This window comes from Penaeus monodon, chromosome 9, assembly GCF_015228065.2.
Source record: "Penaeus monodon isolate SGIC_2016 chromosome 9, NSTDA_Pmon_1, whole genome shotgun sequence".
In the NCBI taxonomy this organism is placed as follows: domain Eukaryota; kingdom Metazoa; phylum Arthropoda; class Malacostraca; order Decapoda; family Penaeidae; genus Penaeus; species Penaeus monodon.
The window spans coordinates 36987209-37008305 of NC_051394.1; the positions used below are offsets into that span (position 1 = coordinate 36987209).

The 21097-nt window shown below is 40.6% G+C and overlaps 2 protein-coding genes and 1 non-coding gene across 3 annotated transcripts; all 3 read left to right on the forward strand.

The window, feature by feature from the left end:
• Positions 1-1580: 1580 nt before the first annotated feature.
• Positions 1581-3725, forward strand: LOC119577136 (histone deacetylase complex subunit SAP18-like). Its single transcript, XM_037924836.1, has 3 exons — positions 1581-1660; positions 3229-3335; positions 3509-3725. Exons 1-3 carry the CDS (start codon positions 1589-1591, stop codon positions 3705-3707), a joined length of 378 nt encoding a protein of 125 aa, XP_037780764.1. The 5' UTR covers positions 1581-1588; the 3' UTR covers positions 3708-3725.
• A 1356-nt stretch (positions 3726-5081) lies between these two features.
• Positions 5082-5211, forward strand: LOC119577287. Its single transcript, XR_005229120.1, has one exon.
• Positions 5212-16867: 11656 nt separating this feature from the next.
• Positions 16868-20258, forward strand: LOC119577137 (the record flags this gene model as incomplete). Its single annotated transcript, XM_037924837.1, is given in 2 exon segments — positions 16868-17116; positions 20046-20258. A coding segment is annotated over 1 exon segment (206 nt), but the record flags the coding sequence as incomplete, so codon positions are not given.
• Between the last annotated feature and the right edge of the window lie 839 nt (positions 20259-21097).

Sequence of the window (21097 nt, forward strand, 5' to 3'; positions counted from 1 at the left end):
TCTACGATGCTTGAGGGTGAAGAATACACCGATGAAAACTTAAGTAGGTTCATTGGAGATCAGCTCTGACAAAAATAAAAGGGAGTTCTTCATGGTCCTCTGCCCCACACACCAGGCTCTGCCCGAAAGTGCTATTGCCAGACGTGTGACTACAGAGAGAAAATAAAATATTGTACTCTACAAATTGTACAGAAAATCTCACTCTTTTTACATAGGCGACATGCTATACAGCAATTAAACATAATCTTCTATATTCCACATGGCGTAACATATCACACAAAAGGCAGTATATATGTAATATAATCATATAATTATCACAATATACGTATGATAATGCTATCATCATAGCCCGTATATAACGACATGACAATATGGCACTCACAACTCACTTTAGTATCACATCTCACTTCATTATCACAACCCTAGCCTCCCGAAGGAGACCAGCCGATTGCCCTGACCGAGCCAAGATCAGACTACCCATCTTGCTGGAATAAAGGACCAAAGAAGCGTGTTGCTAGCCGCAGGGCGTACTCATGCAGGCACTGCTCAACCTCCAAGACTCCCGTCTCCAAAGCGCACAGAGATTCCACACACGGCAAACACGTGGGTAGGCGTGAGCCCCTGGGGAGAGACCAGAGGGGATGCCCTTCCACCAACGAGATAGGCATCATTGTTTGGAACCCTTTCTTCCTTCCTCTTCAGTGAAACAGCCATCCAAAGGCGTGCGTGTGCGTGCGTGTGTGCGTGTGTGTGTGTGTGTGTGTGTGTGTGTGTGTGTAGATAAATAGACAGATATACAGCAAGGACGTCAATTGGGGTACCGATTCCCTCCTCAAGACTCTGTCTGCCTTCGATCTGGCTTGCCCTCCTTCTCCTAAACCTCAAGGTCATTAACCAAGGTTTTGTTATTAGTGTCTTCATTTTTCAGTTACTAAATGATTGGCTCTGGTTATAGCTTTAAAATGCCCTTATAGTATGTAATTTTTCCAAACGTGCTCGCTTCGCTCGCCGATCCATCGATCCGGCAAAACTGAAATGACGCCCCTAATAGACAAATATATATATATATATATATATATATATATATATATATATATATATATATATATATATATATAGTTGTAGATGAGGACGGATTGACAGATTGATATTTGTTACAATAAGATACTAGAGTATCTTAAATTATCAATACGTTTTTCAGGAGGCCACGTGGCGATTCATATATCAAAAAAGTATTTTTATGCTTCATTAATTGTTTATGCTGTTGATGTAATCGGATTATATTACACTGGATAATCAGCAGTTTTATATTCATTGGGTAGTAAAGGGATACTGAGCCTTTATGTAATACGCTTTGTATGCACCCGATCATACTCAGCTAAATTCGGATCCAACACATTTTGGCATTAGAAACCCAAACTTGAATATATAATTAAAAGAAACAAAAAAAAATGTTTATTCATATTGTAAATAATTAGAATAAGATCATTCTTATATTCAACATTGTTATCAAATTAAAAGTAAAAATATAGAAAATAACCATCAGGATCGAAGTTAATGAAACGTGTCGGATCCGAAGTTTTCAATCATGGCGTCCACGGTGGAAAGTAAAGTCGAGGAGCGGAAAGATACAAACGAAAAACCCATCGATAGAGAGAAGGTGAGCTGTGTGTAACATGAAAGACAGATTGCATTAAGTATTTAGCAGCTAATGTTAGGTGGTATACTAGTAAAGAGAACGTATATAAAGAAATAAAAGCACTTGCATTCCGGTTGATCCTATGAGAAAACCTCGGCGCCCGATTGGAATTTTCATGGTTATTTTGTACAAAGTGTAAAAATATGCCATAGTTTAGGGTATTTATTTCTCAGAAAAGTGGAAATTGAAGTTAGCACGGTATGCCTGTATATTTTCTTGTTATAATAGTTATTATAATTCGACTGGTACAAGAAAATATTCCTTCAGGTTATTGTCTGGTATATTATTACATCTTACGGTTATTATTTAGTTTAATGGCGGCCACTTGACGTTTCTTATATGAAAAAGGTAGTTCGAGGTATTTTGATGTGGTTGAAGAGAACGTACATCTTCAGTTTTGTAAACCACTCTTTAAAGTGTTTTGCTCCTTCCCCGCGATCACACCTTTCCTGAGGGGATGGCTAGGGAACCGGGGTTGAAGGGGTGGAGGGGAGTAAGTGGAGAAATTACTTGAGAAAAGCTTGAAAGGCAGTAAAAGTTGGAAAGAAATAATACATACAGAACTTTAAACATAATGAGCTTACAATCCCTGACTCGGTCTATAGGGATGCATACACTATTTTGTATTTAAGAGTATGTGAAACAGGTTGCGTTCAAACTTTATAACCTTGCCAAATCCCCAAGCCAATGGTTCTGCCCCTCTACCCCATGGACTCTCATGTGATAATGATTCGGGGTACCCTATATTGCTGAACCTTGACCTGGTGGCTCTACCTTCTGGATCCATACTACCAAGCATATTCACGATCATTTGCCTTACAGGTGAAGTAATTATAGTTTAATGGCTCCTTTTCTACCCTTTGTTCTGTTTTGACTCGGACATAAATCTTTTCATCTTCCCAACAATCCTTGCTGCATGATACACATTTAGGGAGTGGTAGTACACCATATTCCTGTTATTATTTGATAGCATACATTTCTCCAATAAGGGCTAAAGGACTGTACCAGCTAAAGGGAAATGATGATCGGAAGGGGGACCAGCAAGGGATAAATGGCAATCCCATGTTAAGAGGGTTTTCGGTTAATGTGGTTGTCTTTGTGGTAGTTTGTGTGATAAGGTTCATTTGTTTGATATGTGGATTTTGTCTCTGATGGGTGTAGTTCTGTTGTGAACTTTAACTCAAAAATGCAGCAAAACACACTGTACACTTTTAAGAGCAGGAAAATGATCCATGTAAGGTCCACACATTTTTTCTTCAACATGCTACAGGAGTAAGAGTGAAAATGGTAAATTGATTTTGTTATTAACTTTGATTCTGAGAACTATTAGATAAAAATTTTAATATGCTGCAGAGAGGAGACTTGGAATGTTTGAATTTGGTTAACACTTTTTGTCCAGGTGTGTTGTAAGAGTAAATTGGATTGAGGTATGCTTAGATATGCTGGCATATCTCAGATGAGATTTGTTGCATCCTTATGTATTTATTTACTTGTTATGATGTGTATGTAAAATAATTGTTTGTTTACAGACGTGTCCATTATTGCTGAGAGTGTTTTGTTCAAATGGCCGACACAACAGCTTAGCGGAATACAGACGAGGGAACACCCCCCCTAATGAATTGCAAATTTACACGTGGTTAGTCATTGTATTAAGTAATCTGGTGTTTTTATTTTCTTCTGTCAGAATACTAAAGGTTTGGTTTTAGTATATTAAAACTGAAACATTACTGTCTTATAATTCAGAATTTACAAGTTGAATAATGTACCTTGTATAAAAAAAAAAACTTAATAAACTCCTTTAACCTACAGGATGGATGCCACCCTAAGGGAGATTGGTAGTCTGATTCTGGAAGTAAACCCTGACACTCGTAGACGAGGCACTGTATTTGAGTTTTGTTTGGTCTGCCTGGAATCCACCAAGAACATGGGACGTCTAAAAACACTTGGATCAATTACCATTGGTCAGAAGGGTTTTGATGACAACAAAACCCTTGCGCAGTTAGGGTAAGTGTGAACATGACTTTTAATGACCATTTTCTATGTAATTGAGTTCGAGCAAACAAGAATTTAGTAGAAAATGGTACCAGTATTAGTGAATGTGTTAGATCTTGAAATGCTATATTAGCTCAGTGCTTCTAGGAGAATTTGGAGTGCGCTTGGCCTGTTCTCTAAGGAGTATGCATGGCTGACTGGTCCTATTTCAGGTTTGCAATATGATTGCTTTTTGATTACTTGTATCCTAAAACATGATTTTCATGATATTGCATATTCAGAGATGCATGATATATAACAACCTTCCCTGACCAGGACTTGAACCAGGTCATAAATATACTTCGCTACATCTGACTTAGGATTTGCTAAATCATTTTTCACTAAGTTTTCACTATCATTAGTCTAGTACGAGTAGATAGATAATGTCTATGGAACTAGTAAGATCCTAGTTACTCCTTTTGTGGGTTGTGTGGCATGGTTGGTTTAGTACTGACCCCCGTTTTCATACCCGTAGTGACCTGGGTTTGAGTCCTGGTCAGGGAAGGTTGTTATTTATTGAAATCCATCCAGCATTGCATTATTCCATCTTTCAGAGATACATGATATTCATTTTGATTGCTAGATTGGACTTGCAGTAACCTGTAGTAGTATATATAGTCCATCTCAGTAAATTAGGTCTGCTACATTCTGTGTAAAAGATTGAATGTGGTTTTATTGAGGGATAAAACCAGATGTTCTTTCATTTTCACAAATCTTATTCTTATGAAATAAGAGATTGTATATTGCTCCCAAGGCTTCAGTAGTTCCCATTTGTGTGTCATACTTCAAGACAATCACACTAGCAGTGTCATATGACTGTAAGTAGTTGACATGAAACAGATCATGAAGGTTACTTCTAGGTTGACAGTAGTAGCAAGAGAATGCAATGTTGCAGGTATAGCAGGCAAATGATTTATATGCTAAATAATGCCCCAGTTTTGCTAAGCAGTAGCCAATCGGAACATTACATGTTCCATTCTCCTCCAGGCAATGCCCCAATTAATGAGGGTACTGTATAAAGAACAGTATAAAATGAATTTATGCATCATAGTAATAGATGTTGAATAACCTGTAGCCACAATCAAGTCATCCAGAGCCACAACTATATCAGCCACAATGTGAACTACACTTTATCTGGAGGCATTGGGTTCAAAATTTTGGATTATGGCAGTAGAGTAGAACTTTCTTCAGTTGTATGGTAAATGATCTTGTTAAGACTCGAAGTGTGGGCAGAAATCCAATCTATTTTTGTGCTGTATTGCTGGTGTGTTTTCTGTCTGTTGCCATTTCTACATTTACTGATGTATAGCATACCTTTTTATATTCTCCTCTCTACTAGATTTTAAAGTTATTGGACATGATACGCAGGTTTGATTTAAGTTCATCAAAACTGTCACTTTATTGTCCAAAGAGTGAAAGTGCCTTTTGATGACCATGCTATTTGCAGACCCTTGGTATGGACAGATACGAGGCAGACAATGAAATCCCAATAAAAATTGAAGAGGAATGTTACCATAGTTAAAGTGCATGCAGTATTTATAGCTTTTTACATAAGGTGATAAATTTAACAACAGTGTGGTGCAACTCAGGGCATCTTCCTCCACGCAGATCATCATTGAGACTACCTGACATTGCCATCACCCCCCCAAGCCGAGGTCCCCACAGCGCCGCATGCTGAGGCCGTACTAGTCCTTTCCTGTGATGGTGTTGAGAGCTTTCATTCCATAGAAATTTGATGTGTATGAGGCTTTGAGGAACTGATTCTTTAAAATGATCTTTTTTATCTGAGGTTTCTCTCCAGTAACAGTATTTTTTGTTAAACGTAAAATTGTCTGTTATATCTGGATCCAAAATTTGGATCAGGGCATTCTATATGTATATTTTTTGTTCTTGGGTGGGACACAGTAAAAGCCAACTTTTACATTGGTTGTGTCAGTGAGAATGAATGGCCATTCCTTTATAATGTGAATTGAAGTATATTCTAAGTTATATATGATGACTAACCGAAGCTTCTTTTCTGCAAGACAATGAGAAAATCTGCAAAGGGAATTTGATTTGCACTTTGAATTAGATTTCTTTACTTAACTTTATCCCTTGACCAAAAAAAACTTTTCCTCAATAGGTCAGATAGTAGTGATAACAACATTATCTAATTTTTAAAAGGAGGTATTTGGTGTTTGGAAATGTCGTTAATTCCTAGATAATTTAGCACAGTAATGAGAGTTTGCAGTATGTAAAAGAGTATGTATGAGAATTTTAATTAAAAAAAAAAAAAAAAAAAAAAATGTATTACAATATAAGAATACACATTGGAATACAGTGAATTTGTTTTGGTATCCTAATATTAACTGAAATCTTAATTTTATGCACGTAATTATATAAAAATGTTTTTTTCACACTGTTAAAGTGTAAGGATCAATGTATAGTTGCAAACCCAGTTCTTGGGATAATTTGGAATATATGATTTTAGGTGGAATTTGAGGGAGGTGAGTAGGAGAATGAGCTAAATTCAATTCGGATTCAAAATACTTTATTCCATTAGTTACAATGGAAAGCGATTTTACAGTACATGAAAATATAAGATACACATAGAATTAATGATGGTCATACAAGGTATGCCTCCTCTTATATTTTGAAGCCTGATGTCCATTGTGATAAAATTAGAGAGGTCTTTTAATTTCTTTTTGAATGTGTTAGAGTTTCTGATATTTCTGATATTTTGGTAATTTGTTTTCAAATCATGGGTCCGCGTGTTAGTGTCTGCTGTGCCCCTATATCTGTATGTGATCTTTCGTTGTGTAGAAAATTTACCGGTCTTCTTGGAATTATTTTGTAATTAGTTTGCAAGTGTCATAGTAACATTTGTTTTGTACTTTTAGCCAGTTTAGTTTGTTTATATGTGGGGTAATGTGGTCAGGTCATACTTATTTCATTACCAAGTGCTACTCTTAAAGCAAAGTTTTGTAATTTTTGGATTTTCTGAATTTGTTTGTAGTGCCCCCAGATGTTTGAGCAATAATTATACTGAGGACTAGTTTTTGTACAACGGATATCCTAGTTTCAGCTCCGATCTTGTTTTTTATGTGGTGTAGGTAAGTTAGTGTGCCCATTACTTTCCTATGGATGTTATTGACATGGTTCTCGAATGTCATGAATCTGCCAATGTGTACGCTTAGTTTTTTTTACAGAAGTGTTCAGTCTTATATAGCTGTCTTCAAATTTTATGGTGATGTTTACAGGAATTTGGCAATATTTTGGTGACTACTTATGAAGATACATTGTGTTTTATCTGGATTTTATCTTAAGGCCATTTGTGTCAAAGTATCCTTTTATTAGTGTCAATACCTCCAGGGTCTTTTTTATTAGTTCACCTAAGTTGTTTACAGAATCAGTGTGGAGACATTGTGAATTATCAGTGTCTTAAACAAGAAGGCAATTTTGGGCTATGGATGATAAGTCATTTACAAATATTGTAAACAGGATTGGGCCTAATATAGATGCTTGTGGAACACTGAAAGATACTGTCTGTTTTGATGATATTTTCTTGTAAATTTTGACTGATTGGCATCTGTTACTTAGATAACTTCTGTGAACCAGTATGTATTGATGTGATATATTAACCCATTACTGATGGGTAGCATTCATAGAGGCCCGGGCCTCGCTGCCGGGGGCTTATATTGTCGCCCGAGCATGCGCGACCACTCATGCCAAATACCAGTATCCCATGTTGTTTCTTCGTAATACTACGAAAATATGTTGTATTTTCAGTTTTCATTATTTTTTACAGTCTCTACTTGCCAAACTTCCAGATAAATCGAGACTGAAGGGTAATTTTTTGTTTGTTATATATGACTCCATATTGATCATTATTCGGTCCTATAGTCCAATAAAATAAGCAGTGTGCGGCATCAGGAGTTGGAAATGTCGGTTTGTTGCATTTTTTTTGTTTTGTTGACATGGTAAAAATGAGAAAGTGTTAAAAAAACCGACTTAATCCACTTTCACTGGCAGAAAATAATCTTTTGCCGTGTTGTAACAAAAAAAACTCGTGCATGTCCATGCAATCCTCTATGGCATGTGCGTAGGTGCCCCCGGCAGATGGTCCCGCCATGCCATGGCATGTACGTACATGCCACCCATCGGCAATGGGTTAATTGACTAATGAGGATTCCGTAGTTGACACTATCAAAAGTCTTGGATAAATCACAGTGTAAGCAAGTTTATTTGATTGTTGTCTGTGTTCTCATAAATTTTATTTGTGATCTGTAGTAACTGTTTCAGTAGATAGCTTACTTCTGATACCATGTTGTGTTTTGGATACTAGGTCATTTGTCTCTAGAAATATTGTCAGTTGGTCTGTTACAGTTGTTTTGAGAACTTTAGACTGCATAGTTAGTATGGTAATAGGGTGATAGTTATTGATGTGTTAATGATAATCAATAGATGATACACCATTGCAGGTAGACTGTTCTCTAAAAAATTTTTTAACAAGTTTGGTGGGGAAAAAAGCATCCATCTGCTCCCACAGCATTAGCTTCACACAGGTGTTTTATTGTTAAGATTACTGTTTCTATTGTTACAGGTTGTGGCCTGAGCCTACCTATAATTTGCTGAGATATGGAAGTGTTTGTTTGTTAGTATTTGAGATGTTCAATTTTAGCAAAGAAATCGTTAAATTCATTCACAGTAATTTTGGAATTTAGATCATATCTGTGATGCTTTTGGTCTGCCACAGGTGTTTGAACTATTTTCCATCTTTTTTTACAATTTGTTAATTTATTTCTAAAATAATCAGTTTTGGCTCCTTGTACAAATTATTTGACTTTTCTCTTTTTTTGTTTATAATTTGCCTGGAGTGCCATGTGTCTTGTCATTTTTGAGAGCTTTATGAACGCTATTTCTCTCTGTTATTGCTCTCTCCTGATGTTGTTTATTCATAGAGAGAGAGAGAGAAAGAAATGTGGAGAGGGGGGTAGAGAAGAGGAAGATAAATACATTGAACAGGGGGACCTCTAACAGTTTTTGTAACGAATGGAGCGATGGCGTCCGCCCGTAAAGACCTGTTTGTCTACATTATTTGTTTGCAAAATTTCTAAGAGTTGATTCTTTGACAATTATTTGTTGGCATAATGACTGAGAGTCGTAGTTAGTTAATTCATGAAAACTTTTTATGACTGGTGGTTGTTTTGATTTCTTTAAATTAAGCATCAGCATTATGAGTTCCTGGTTAGCATGATGGCATGGGATGATGATTGTATGGAGAATGTCAGCTCTGTTTGTTATTATTACCTCAATTAATGACAGTGTTTTCTGTGAACCTTGTAGGTTTGTTGACCATGTGCTCTAATTTCTTTTTTCCTAATTATCTTAAATAATTATGCATTAGGCTTATTTAAATTACCATTTAAATCACCCAGGTTGAAAAGATGTTTCTTTTTAAGTAATATTTCTCTTAAAAAATTTTTTGTATATAATTAAACGATTCAGAGGAACCATTGGGGATGCCTATTAGAGGGAGGTTTAAGGAGAGAATTTCAAAGTATGTCATTTAATTTTGTGTTTGTAATGACCGGAGTGGTGATTTGTTCTTGAAGGTGTGTAGAAGTTAAAGTTGTCGCTGCTTCAAGTTTTATTTTCTGTGATAGTAGGGGTAACTGGCATACTAGATGGAAGGGAGAGACGCCCAGGGAGGCAGGGCGTCCTGCCTGCCCGCTGTCTGTGAGCAGTCTATCTGGACTGCTCAGAAATTTCTATGAACAAACATCGTTTTCAAACATTTCACAATGGAAAACATGAAAGAATTTTAATGAACACAGATTCCGATACATATGGTCACATGGTGGTTTTCTTGGCGAAGGAACAAGGGTACCTTATATAAAGTTGTGTGTAAGAAGAGAGTTATGGTGTTTACAAGACTAAAAAGCTTAGTGATAAGGAGACAAAATTGCTGAGTATTCATAAAATATAAAGACATTTGAATATCGATAATAATAGCGATAACATACATAGTGATTCCAAATAAGCATTTTCTGACAAATATTTTGAGTATAAACAAGACATAATTGTACGGAGGCAAGTGACACGGGGAGTCTCGTATCTTGCAGTCAAGCAGGAGTGAAGGTCGCACAGGTGACTTCTAAGGTCGGGGGTCTTCGAAGGTTCAGGATCACGTCGTTAGTGGGAAGGATTCGTCATCTCGGGAGAGGAAGAAGACCATGGTGATGGCGTCACTAAGTCCGACGGCAAGAGAGGACCATTCTTGCCAGGGTCACCAGCACAGGGCAGCAGGTGTGGTGAGTGAGGCGAGATGCAACGAGATGCAGTGAGGACATCAGGCGGCAGTCACCAGCGGACGAGGCGGCGGTTGGAAAAAAGGGGGGGGCCCACACGACGGGAGTTGCAGCAGGAAACGATATCAGGTGATTGTGGGGCGTCCCTGAGTGTGACGAGATGCGGTGAGGATGTCAGGCATCACTATAGTGTTGTGTGCTTACTGCATTTGATAATCTCCTCATGAGTTGTAATGTTAATGAGATGTTACAAAACAAAGATCATAATGAGTTTACAACCTTAGTATGTGCCTTTATGTATATAAATGTTTTGAAGATACACTTTTCATTAAACCCCCAAGCCCTTGCCTGTTGTTATCATTTTGTGTGTGTGTGGGGGGGGCTCAATGTTGGGGATTTGCACATACCTTGGGCCTCGGCTCAACCAATTTGGTATGTTATTTTTTTCCTTCTCCTCTCCTTTTCCTTCTCTTCTGCAATCCCTTCTTCTGTCCACTTTGTAAGATGTGAGAACCACGCTGAAAGGATGAAAGGCTGGGTTTGTGTCAGTCCTGAAAATTCAAAATTACCAGCTTTCCTGCCTTGTTGAATATGATGCAATATCATTATAGTGCTACACTATTTCCCCAAGAGGCCGCCTAAAGTCCTACACAAATGTTGCCAAAATAACCTTCCATAGAAATTACCTCCCCCGTTGTTGTTGGGGAGGGAGGGCTTAGGAGACAGAGACAGTTCCAATGCTGGAGGTTAACCCCACCTTGGGCCTCAACCCTCGACTCAATTTAGCACGGTCTACTCTTCCTCCCTCCTCCTCCTCCTCTTCTCCAACCTCCTCTACTATCCACTTCCAAAGGTGTGAGAGCCGTGTTGAAAGGATGAAAAGATAACTTTGTACCAGTCATGAACGGTCTAGGAAAGCCATTGGACATGATATTCCCATTTAATTGTCTAGCCCTTATCTTAAAAAGGACCCTGAGGGGTTAACCATTTCTTTCCCCAACTTACTTCAGGCTTACCATGGCCAGTAATGAAAAGTTTGTATCTTTATTAGGGGCTGTGAGACTTGCCCATTTATCTACTAGCCCCAGTGATTTTGATTCTCCTGATTCCCTGACCCCAGTGTCTACTCTCCGCAGTATTACTTCACTCAACACCACCCCCTCTTCCACAAGCCCCGTCCTTCTACTACCCCCACCTCTACAAACCTTTTGAGTACTCTGTTTACCCCGGCAAAATGGGATCGATTTTTTTGTGATCCCCTCTTACTATCCCCCCCAATCCCTTGCCCGTTGTTGTCGTGGGGGGGCTTCGGAGGCGGAGACTGGGACCCAATTATGGGGAACTCCCCAACCTTGGGCTCAGCCTCGACTCAACTAATTTGCATGTCTTTATTTTCCTTCCACTTTTCGTTTCTTGGTCCCTTCACCAAACCCTTTGCTATCCACCTCCTAAGGTGTGAGAGCCGTGCTGACAGGATGGATGAAAGGCTGACTTTTGTGCCAGTCCCTGACGGCCTGAGGAGCCATGGGCACGGTATTCCCCTGATTTTATCTAGAGCCCTTACCCCTCAAAGGGGACCTCTGAGGGGTGGACGGTTTTTTATCCCCAACATAATCCCCAGGCCTTACATGGCTCAGTAATGAAACTTATTCCACTCTTAGGGGCAATGGGCCTTGCCCCTTTATCAAATAGCCCCCGATGTAAACCCACCCGATTCCCGACCCCGGCTCTCCTTTGACACGGCTCCGAACACTGCACAACTCACCCCCCCCTCATCATGCCTACTAGTAACAGTAGCGCCAACAACCAATCCTAAAGGAACATTTCCACTCTCCCAGCCCGCTCATCTTCATCACCTCTAACCCCACAACCTCCAACATCAACCACCCCATCCTCCCTTATTATACCTTACGCCTTATTGCCCCCTCCCCAATAACCGACCTCCCTCAACACTACTGTCCATCGCACGCACGCCATGCCCGCCCTTCGACTTACCCCTATCACTACCAACAATATTGAATACCCTCTTCATCAGCGCAGCCAAATGGTGGACGCCGATTTTTCGTGATCCCCTCCCACAGCTTCTCCTTACTCTGACAAAACCCTTCTCTTCCAACACTTTCTCCAAAAACCAAGTAGGTAAAGTCCTTTCCGTAGCCGACCCGACCGCTCCCGTTCTTGTCACAGTAGCATCGAAACCAAGCTCTAGCAATTAACAAAACTAACAAGCACCTTAATGGTAACCCCCATCCTTGCAGAAACCCCTCCACCCTCAATAACTTGCAACCGTAACAGTTTTCAATCTCAACCGTCAATTGCCCAATCCTATGAACAAAGATTGTGCAGATTGTGAGAAGACCTACTGCCTGTCTCACACTATGATGCACGTCAGATACATGCTACTACTCCATTCCCACCCCAGGAGTATCGAAGAAACCCACAACTAGCCAAAATTACCTTCCGTAGACATGACCTTCCCTTTAAACGGTTCTATATAGGAGGAGAATCCTCCCTGTTTCGTCCATACCAACCTCCTCCACGTCAGTGCCAAAAGTGTTGGCGTCTAGGACAACCCAGCCAAACATTGCCGTTCCACAGCCGTATTGCCCCTATGTGCCCAACCTGGCCATACCCGATCTAACTGCCCTGTGCACAACACGCACATGTGGCCCACTTGTGGCGGCCCCCATAATGTATTTTATAGAGGCTTGTCCCACCTACAATTTGAGTCCTGAGGTAAGCAACTCTTCAGTTCAACACTTTGACTCTACCCTACGTGAAGCAGACACGACGCACTCGACGTGGTTTCTCTCTTACTCCTACTCCAGTAATACTGCTTCATTCTATCCAATTCTCCTAACCACCCCCCCCTACATCTAAACCCCCCTTCTTCTACCTCCTACCTTCCCTGTCAAACTCTTTTGCCATCCTAAATCGCAGACACTCAATCTCTACTAAGATATTTCAATCACCAACCACAACCCCAACACCTTCCCCCTCTTCCCTCCTCGCACTACCGCGTAACAGACAGAACAAACGCTTCCAACCCCCTCGTTTCCCTACCACACAATCACCTCCACCTTCCTTACGTCTTTGCTTGAGACACCAGTCCTCTCTTCCCACCCCTCCAAGAAATCCTATATCCCCCAAAACTCCCTAACCAACCTCCTTAGAAAACCATTGAAACCTATTCAGATTACCTAATGAAACTGCCACTCAACCTCCAAATCTTACAACTCCTGCTCCTTCCCACTCCAATTACTGCTGATATCCATCCTCCTCCTAACATATCCGCCCCTACCCCAATCCTCCTAGCCCCCTCCCAACACACCCATCCCCCCCGACCCCACCCCGCCCACATTATCCCTCCCACCATCCCCTCTACCCCTTCCCTCCCTCCTGGATACCCACGTGAAGCCCTTATGTCACAAGTAACCCCTTCCTCAGACCCTCTATCTCCTAATACCCCCTCCTAGTAGAACACATCAACTCCCACACGCTCATCCATCTCAGACCTCTCATTCCTTTTCCCACCCTCTAGCTGCTTCCCGCCCCTCAAAATCAGTAAGTATACATCCTTCATTGTAAGTATTCGCGGTTTTCCGCTCCCACAAGAACCTGAACCTTCCGTCATATCCTTTCCTCTATTAGGTCCATCTATTGTATGCCTCAAGAGACCTTTCTAACACTCCTCCAATCCAATCCCCAATTATCATTTTGTCTCATCCCCACATTCCCTTTAGGTCTCATCCCATACTTATCAATCAAAACACCTTAATTTTCCACACCTCCCTTTCAAACCAATGTCCTCTGCACAGTTATACCGTATCTTCCTTCAAAAGTCCCTCCCCCCCCCCCCCCCGTTTTTTTGGATTTCAACAGTTATATCAAGTCTAACACACACTCCGATCTGATGTCACATCTGCCCACCCTTATGTTCCTTATGTAAATGTTCCCCTTTCAATCCCACCTCCTATTAATCGTGGTCCCGTTTTTGAAACAAACATACCCGTACCTTCTGCTTTCCCCCCATCTATCCTCCCTTACCGGACCTCCCAACCATATCCGACATCCTTTCAGAATCCCACACTTGCTGCTTCAACAACCTATTCTCTTTCCTCAACGTAGACTTCTCTTCATCTAATCTAACTCCTTACCACACCCGACCCTAACCCCTTTCACTCACCAATTCTTTTTTTTTTTTTTTTTTTTTTTTGGGTGTTTTTTTTTTTTTTTTTTTTTTTTTTTTTTTTTTTTTTTTTTTTTTTTTTTTTTTGGAAGTGGGGTTTTTTTTTTTTTTTTTTTTTTTTTTTGTTTTTTTTTTGTTTTTTTTTTTTTTGGTTTTTTTTGTTTTTTTTGTTTTTTTTTTTTTTTTTTTTTTTTTGTTTTTTGTTTTTTTTTTTTTTTTTTTTTTTTTTTTTTTTGTTTTTTTTTTTTTTTTTTTTTTTTTTTTTTTTTTTTTTTTTTTGTTTGCCTTTGCCCATCTTAGACATAATCACTGAACTCAACCACCCTTCCCAAACATTACTATAGTGCTACATGACCTTAGATGTCTAGCACATTTCTCTTGCTTTTAACCATTAACCATTAACCCTCTTACTATGACAACACACTCCTCTTCCAGCAATGCCTCAAAAAAACAAGTAGGCAGAGTTTCCTTCCGCAGCCTTGTCACAATTATATCCAAAACCCAAGCTAAAGCATTTTCTACTCTGACCACCGGCAAACCTATTCATGCTCAGCCTTATCCCTTCCTTAATGCTTGTGCCGGAACTATCTCCATCTCCCCGGCAGACTGCCCTGTCTATGACAAGGATTGATCAGCCTGTGAAGAGGACTTCCTCGCCTACCTTGTTGACTATGATGTAATATTAGTACAATGTTACACATTCCCTCTAGAGGCCGCAGTAAGTCCTCCATCAATATTGCTAAGATTACTTTCCGTAAACATGATATTCCCTTTAATGTTTGTTGGCGGAGAGCCCCTCCCTGTCCGACCACATCAACCTCCCCTCTCGTCAATATCAGAATCATTGGCGTCTAGGCCACCCTGCCAAACGTAGCCGCTACACAACCCAACCTGGGCATGAGCGATCAAAATGTTCTGCACAATCACGCACGTGTGTTAATTGTGATGGCTCCCATAATATATTTTACTGGGCTACCTTACCTATAAGTTTGAGATTGAGGTGGCAATTTTCAGATTCGAATTTGGCTTCACACGCAGGTTTTTCTCTTACTCCCTACTCCAGTGCTGCCCTTCACTCCGCCCCACTCCTCCCTCCCAAAGTGTTTCTCCATCCCCTTCGTTTCTCAGACCTCCCCAACTAACTCCACATCAGGAACTATCTGACTACTTTACTCACCCTCTCTACCGTCAACCTCCTCCTTGCCCCTTTCAGTGCCTTACTATCCTGAACTGCTAAACGACTTTTAACGTGTACACATATAATCATCAACTAACCCTCCTCTTTACCCTTTTCACTAGTACACCTTGCTATAGTGCTATGTGACCATTGATGTCTACCACATTTATTTTGCTTTGTAACCACCAAGCGAAATCAGCGCGTGCTCATATGCGCGCGCGGGCGATGCGTGTGTGCATGGATGAACCCACGCACTCGCATGCGTCGATTGGTGTGTGGCACTTCACTGATTTATATTTGGGGGACGCGGATGGCCGAATGGTTAAGAGCGTCGGACTCAGACTAGATCACGAAGCCAATCTGAGTTATTGAGGTTCCGCGTCACCGTGCCGGCGCTGTGTTTTCCCTTTGGGCAAGGAACTTTCACCTCAATTGCCTACTGAGCCCTGGTGGCCAAGCCGCCCAAGTCCAGTGCCAGGGTAAATAGAGATGGTGACTCGAGAAAAAAAAAAAAAAAAAAACCGGGCGGAAGGCAATGGCAAACCCCGCTCTAATTTGCCAAGAAAAATCATTGAAGCCCATGATCGCCAAGGCCGCGTTGGGCCGCCGATGGTTAGAAGCCTCGGAACTCAAGACTCAACGACGGCAATCTGCAGTTCGAGGGTTCGAGTCACCGGCCGGCGCGTTGTTCCCTTGGGCAAGGAACTTCACCTCGATTGCCTAACTCCCACTGGTTGGCCAAGCCAGCCCAAAAGTCAGTGCTAGTCCCAAGCCGGATAAAATAGAGATAAAAAGAATGATTACCGCAAAAGGTAAACACCGAACACTCCTCTCGTGGAAAGGAACTGGGACCCACCCGTTTTCACTCCACAAGCATCACAACAGGAAACTACAATTAAGTATGCTGTGACCACGGCGGCTCAGACATGAACCTACCGTTAAAAGAAGAAGAAACCACCAAGCGTTGTTCCCAGTCTCTCCCAACACATCCCATCATCCCCCTTCTCCATGTACACCCCTTTTCCCGATTATCCCTTCCGCTCCCTCCTGGATGTTCACGTGACTCCTTTTTGTCATAACAGTGTCCTTCCCCGGATCCTTCCTCCTCCTGACGTCCTTCTTGGTACTTCACCTCTTTCCCCTGTAAACCATTAATTATTAGTGTCTTATTAAGAAAATATTTGCTCTGATTATCGCTGTAATGACTGTCTGATTCAGAACTTCAGTGGTATGTGACTTAGGATTATTATTTTTTTGTTAGTTTATTGGATATCAGGAGCAATTGAGTGACTATTGAAAACAACCTTAATAAATGGTACATATAAAACTAAAAAGAAATAGAAATACTGATATCACATTCAGAATCAATTTGCAAGTAAAAGAAATGTAAATATAAGTGTATGAATAAGTAACGAGTATGGATAAAACGTACGTTTCATGTGCATACACCTGTACATATATCACCAGGTGTCGTAACATACAGGTGGAGGGAGGCAGATGTTCAATGTTGGACAACAATATCGGTCTTATAGTCAGTCTGAGCACTTGTTTCCTGCTACCTTTTCCTCGAGCTCGCTAAAATTTTACACGTCACCAAGTTGTCAAGAAATCGAGAAGTATATTGTTGAAAACAAATCACAGAGTTTGAGCTCTCGTAACGAAGTATAAAGTGGATTAGTGGCAATCGAGGACATTTCCTGAGACATCATCAAAGGAACTAACTCGTGAAGGTGAGATTTTAAAGGGTTTACGCGATAAATCTTTCGTCTTTGGGCTTTCCTCTTGTCACTGGAGAACCCTGGTGGAGAGAGAAAAAAAGGGTAGCCATTTCTTAAACATAATATAAATAACATAATAAATGTATATAAACGGGGTGTTAACCCTCATTCATTTTGAACTAATTGAAAACAGTGTTCATAACAGGAGGGTGCTAAATATGGAAATGAAAAGAGAGGAAGGTTCAGTCTACATTGCTTACAGAAGTTGTAAGATATTTTTGTTTTGTCGGGGGAAAATGTTTTTACATATCCTATATGAGACTTTCAGGTCATAAGTGTCAAACTCACGACAAATTGTGGCCCTCAAGATTGTCATAAGTGAATGATTTATTGACCTGTGAAATTATGAACGTCTTGAAGGAGAGTAATATATGCCCAAGAGACTGAAGTTTTATGGACATAACCTTTATGTCATAATTTCAAGATTCACTCATAATCCTATTGTTGGTAGTGCCACCAATATGAAAGATAAGATACATATAGAAGGTATAGATGGAAAATGCATGTATAAAATGTCAGGACGGGAGTAGACCTTCTTGTGTTCAAAAACTAAAATTTAATTGAACAATAAACTAGCAGCCCATAAGTAATCCATATACTGTAAATATATACTATCCTACCATTAGTGCCACTAAATGAAATATGATAAGTAAGTCAATCGTACAGGTTAGTAATACCAGACAGCTTTTAATAACGTAATCGCGTGAACCCAGTTGTATATACTTTCGTTGGCCCTCAAGATAGTAGATGAAAATTGGCTCTCGAAGAGTTTTGAGTTTGACATACCCGCTTTTCGTGGAATATCAGACCAGACCATCGATTTGCCGATAGCGTGGGGTGTGTTTGGGTTGTGGGTACGAGCTTTCCGTTTCCAAATTCCGTGCATTTATAAGTTAAGGCAGAGGTTCTCAAAGTGGGGATCCCGTCCCCCAGAGGATTTGCGAAGTAATTCTGAGGGGTCGCGAGATCCTGCAACCCTTTCTCCTTCCTCCTTCTCCTCCTCTTTTTCCTCCCACAACCCTAACGCGTTTAGTACTTGTCAATGAGGATTTGCCCGATGCTCGACAATGCATCATAAAGCCACGTTATGCATGCACGCTTTCTCATGTATGCATGTATTCTAATGATTGTCAGAAATACTTAGTTCCTTGGGGTGTGGGTCTCGAATCTGTCAAAGTAATTTGTGGGGGTCGCAGCCAAAAAAAAAGTGAGAACCCCTGCGTTAAAGGATCTGGTATTTTTAGAGTGGTATATATACTCATAATGTCCATCACTTATATATTTCTGTTGTCAAAGACCATTCTGAACCGCACCGCACACCACACACACACACACAACACACACACACACACACACACACACACACACACACACACACACACACACACATCCACACACACACGACAACACACACACACACACCCACACACAACCACACACATCACACACCACACACACAACACACACACACTACACACACACACACACACACACACACGCACGCACGCACGTGTACACACACATAACACATGTATATGTATATATATAATATATAATATATAATAAATATTATATATATTTATAATATTATATATATATATATATGTCATATGTATATATTATATATATGTTTATATATTTATATATATACAATATATACATATATACATATATTATATATATTATATTATAATATATATTATATATTAATTTCCATATTATATGTATTATACTATATATTATATATATATATATACTAAATATATATATATATATATATATATTTATATATGTTAATATATATATGTTTTATGTATGTATGTTAGTACGTTTGTATATATGTATACGGTATACTGTCTAGACACACTATTCATGTTATATATACCACACATTTTAGATATAATAATATATATATATATATATATATCTATATATATATATATTATATATCTATCGATAATGGTGCCGCGCGGTGGCCGATGGTTAGAGCGGTCGGACTCAAGACTGTTACGGACGCAATCTGAGTTCGAGGGTTCGAGTCCCGCCAGGAACGACAGTAATGTTCCCTGGGCAAAGGAACTTCACCCTCGATTGCCTGCCTAGCCCAATCCGTGCCGGGTATAGCGAAATGGTGACTCGATATAATAATTAATAATAATAATAATAATAATAATATAATAATCTAATAGAAAACACAACCGGCGGAAAAAGCAATGGCGAAACCACCGCTCTAAATTGCCAAGAAACTCATGGAAAGCCCATGATCGTCAAGGCGCGTGTCCGCATGGTTTGAGCGTCGACTCAACACTGGCACGACGGCAACTCTGAGTTCGATGGTTCGAGTCACCGCCCGGCGCGTTGTTCCCTTGAGTCAAGGGAACTTCACCTCGATTGCCTACCTATCCACTGGGTGGCCAAGCCGCCCAAGTCGGCTGGTCCCAAGCCCGATAAAATAGATAGAATGATTACCTAAAAAGGTACACCGGCACTTCTCCGTGGAAAGGAAACTGGAGAACCCTACCCACGTACTCACCCAAGAGCATCACAACATGAAAACTGAACCGTTAAGTATCATGCTGTGACCACGGCGGTTCAGACATAAACCTAAACCGTAACAAGAAAGAAATATATATAATATATATATATATATATATATATATATATTATTAATTATATATAATATAATCTATATCTCATATATATATGTAATATATATATATGTATAATATATATATAATATATATATATATATATATATATATATATATAGATATATATATATATATATATATTATATATATATACACACGCACACACACACACACGTCCGCGCATATTCATAGACTCTCACCCATGACCTAAGCCGCGTGCCCTGTTGCAGCGCCAGGATGCGAGTCAGCGGCCGGGCGAAGGTGGCGTCGGTCGCCGTCCTGTTCTGCCTCTACTGGTCTGGCTTCTTGGCCTTCGCGGTCCGGTTCCTCGGTGCGGGTCTCGTCTCTCGCTTCAGCGCTGGCGAGTCCTTTGTGGAGGGGGAGGGCACCGCGAAGGACGACCTGCTGGGGGCGGCGGAGAAGGCGATAAGGAGGGACACAGAGTAAGGGTCGTGGTCTGTGTGTGTGTGTATGTGTGGTGTTTTCGTGTGACTTCTGTATTTTGCCCTCTGTCTTCTGCCCTTTTCTTGTAATGTTTGTCTTTTTTGTCTGTCCTCCTCTTGGGGCTGGTGTTAAACTGTCGTGTATTTGGTGTCGTCGGCTACATTAGTCATCTGTCGTCTGTCTGTCTTTTGACTGTCGTCTATTTTCCCCTTCCCGTCTGGCTGTGAGTCTGTCTGTCTGTGTGTTTGACTGTCGGTCTATTTGTTTGTCAGTCAGTCTAGCTGTCAGTCAGTCATTTAATTCGTCTGTTTGTTTCTGTCGTTTTCCCCTCTTCTCCTCTCTCCTTCTCCCCCCTCTCTCTCTCTCCTCTCTCTCTCTCTCACCCTCTCCCCCTCCTCCTCTCCCTCTCTCTCCTTCTCCTCTCTCTCTCTCCTCTCTCCCTTTTTCTCTGTCAGTCCCCCCCCCCCCCCTTTTTTTTTCTCTCTCTCTCTCCCTCCCTTTTTTTTTCTCTCTTCTCTCTCTCTCTCTTTTCCCCCTCTCTCTCTCCTCTCTCTCTCTCTCTCTTCTCTCTTCCCCTCTCTCTCTCTCTCTCTCTCGTCTCTTCTCTTCTCTCTCTCCTTTTCTCTCACCCTTTTTTTCTCTTTCTTCCCCCCCCCCCCCCCCTCCCCCCCCCCCCCCCCCCCCCTTTCCTTTCCCGCTCCTCTTTTTCTCTCTCCTTTTTCCCCCCTTTTTTTTCCCCCCCTCTCTTCTCTCCTTCCCCGTCCTTTCCTCTTTTTCTCTCTCCCCTCTCTCTCTCTTTTTTTTTCCCCGTTTTTTTTTTTTTCCCCCCCCTTTTTTT

Bases quoted from the DNA above. Each gene is read 5' to 3' on its own strand.
- LOC119577136 (XM_037924836.1), top strand. From the start codon at position 1,589: ATGGCGTCCACGGTGGAAAGTAAAGTCGAGGAGCGGAAAGATACAAAC. The intron at 1,661-3,228 runs GTGAGCTGTGTG...GTTTGTTTACAG, and splicing joins AACCCATCGATAGAGAGAAG to ACGTGTCCATTATTGCTGAG. The intron at 3,336-3,508 runs GTTAGTCATTGT...TTTAACCTACAG, and splicing joins GAATTGCAAATTTACACGTG to GATGGATGCCACCCTAAGGG.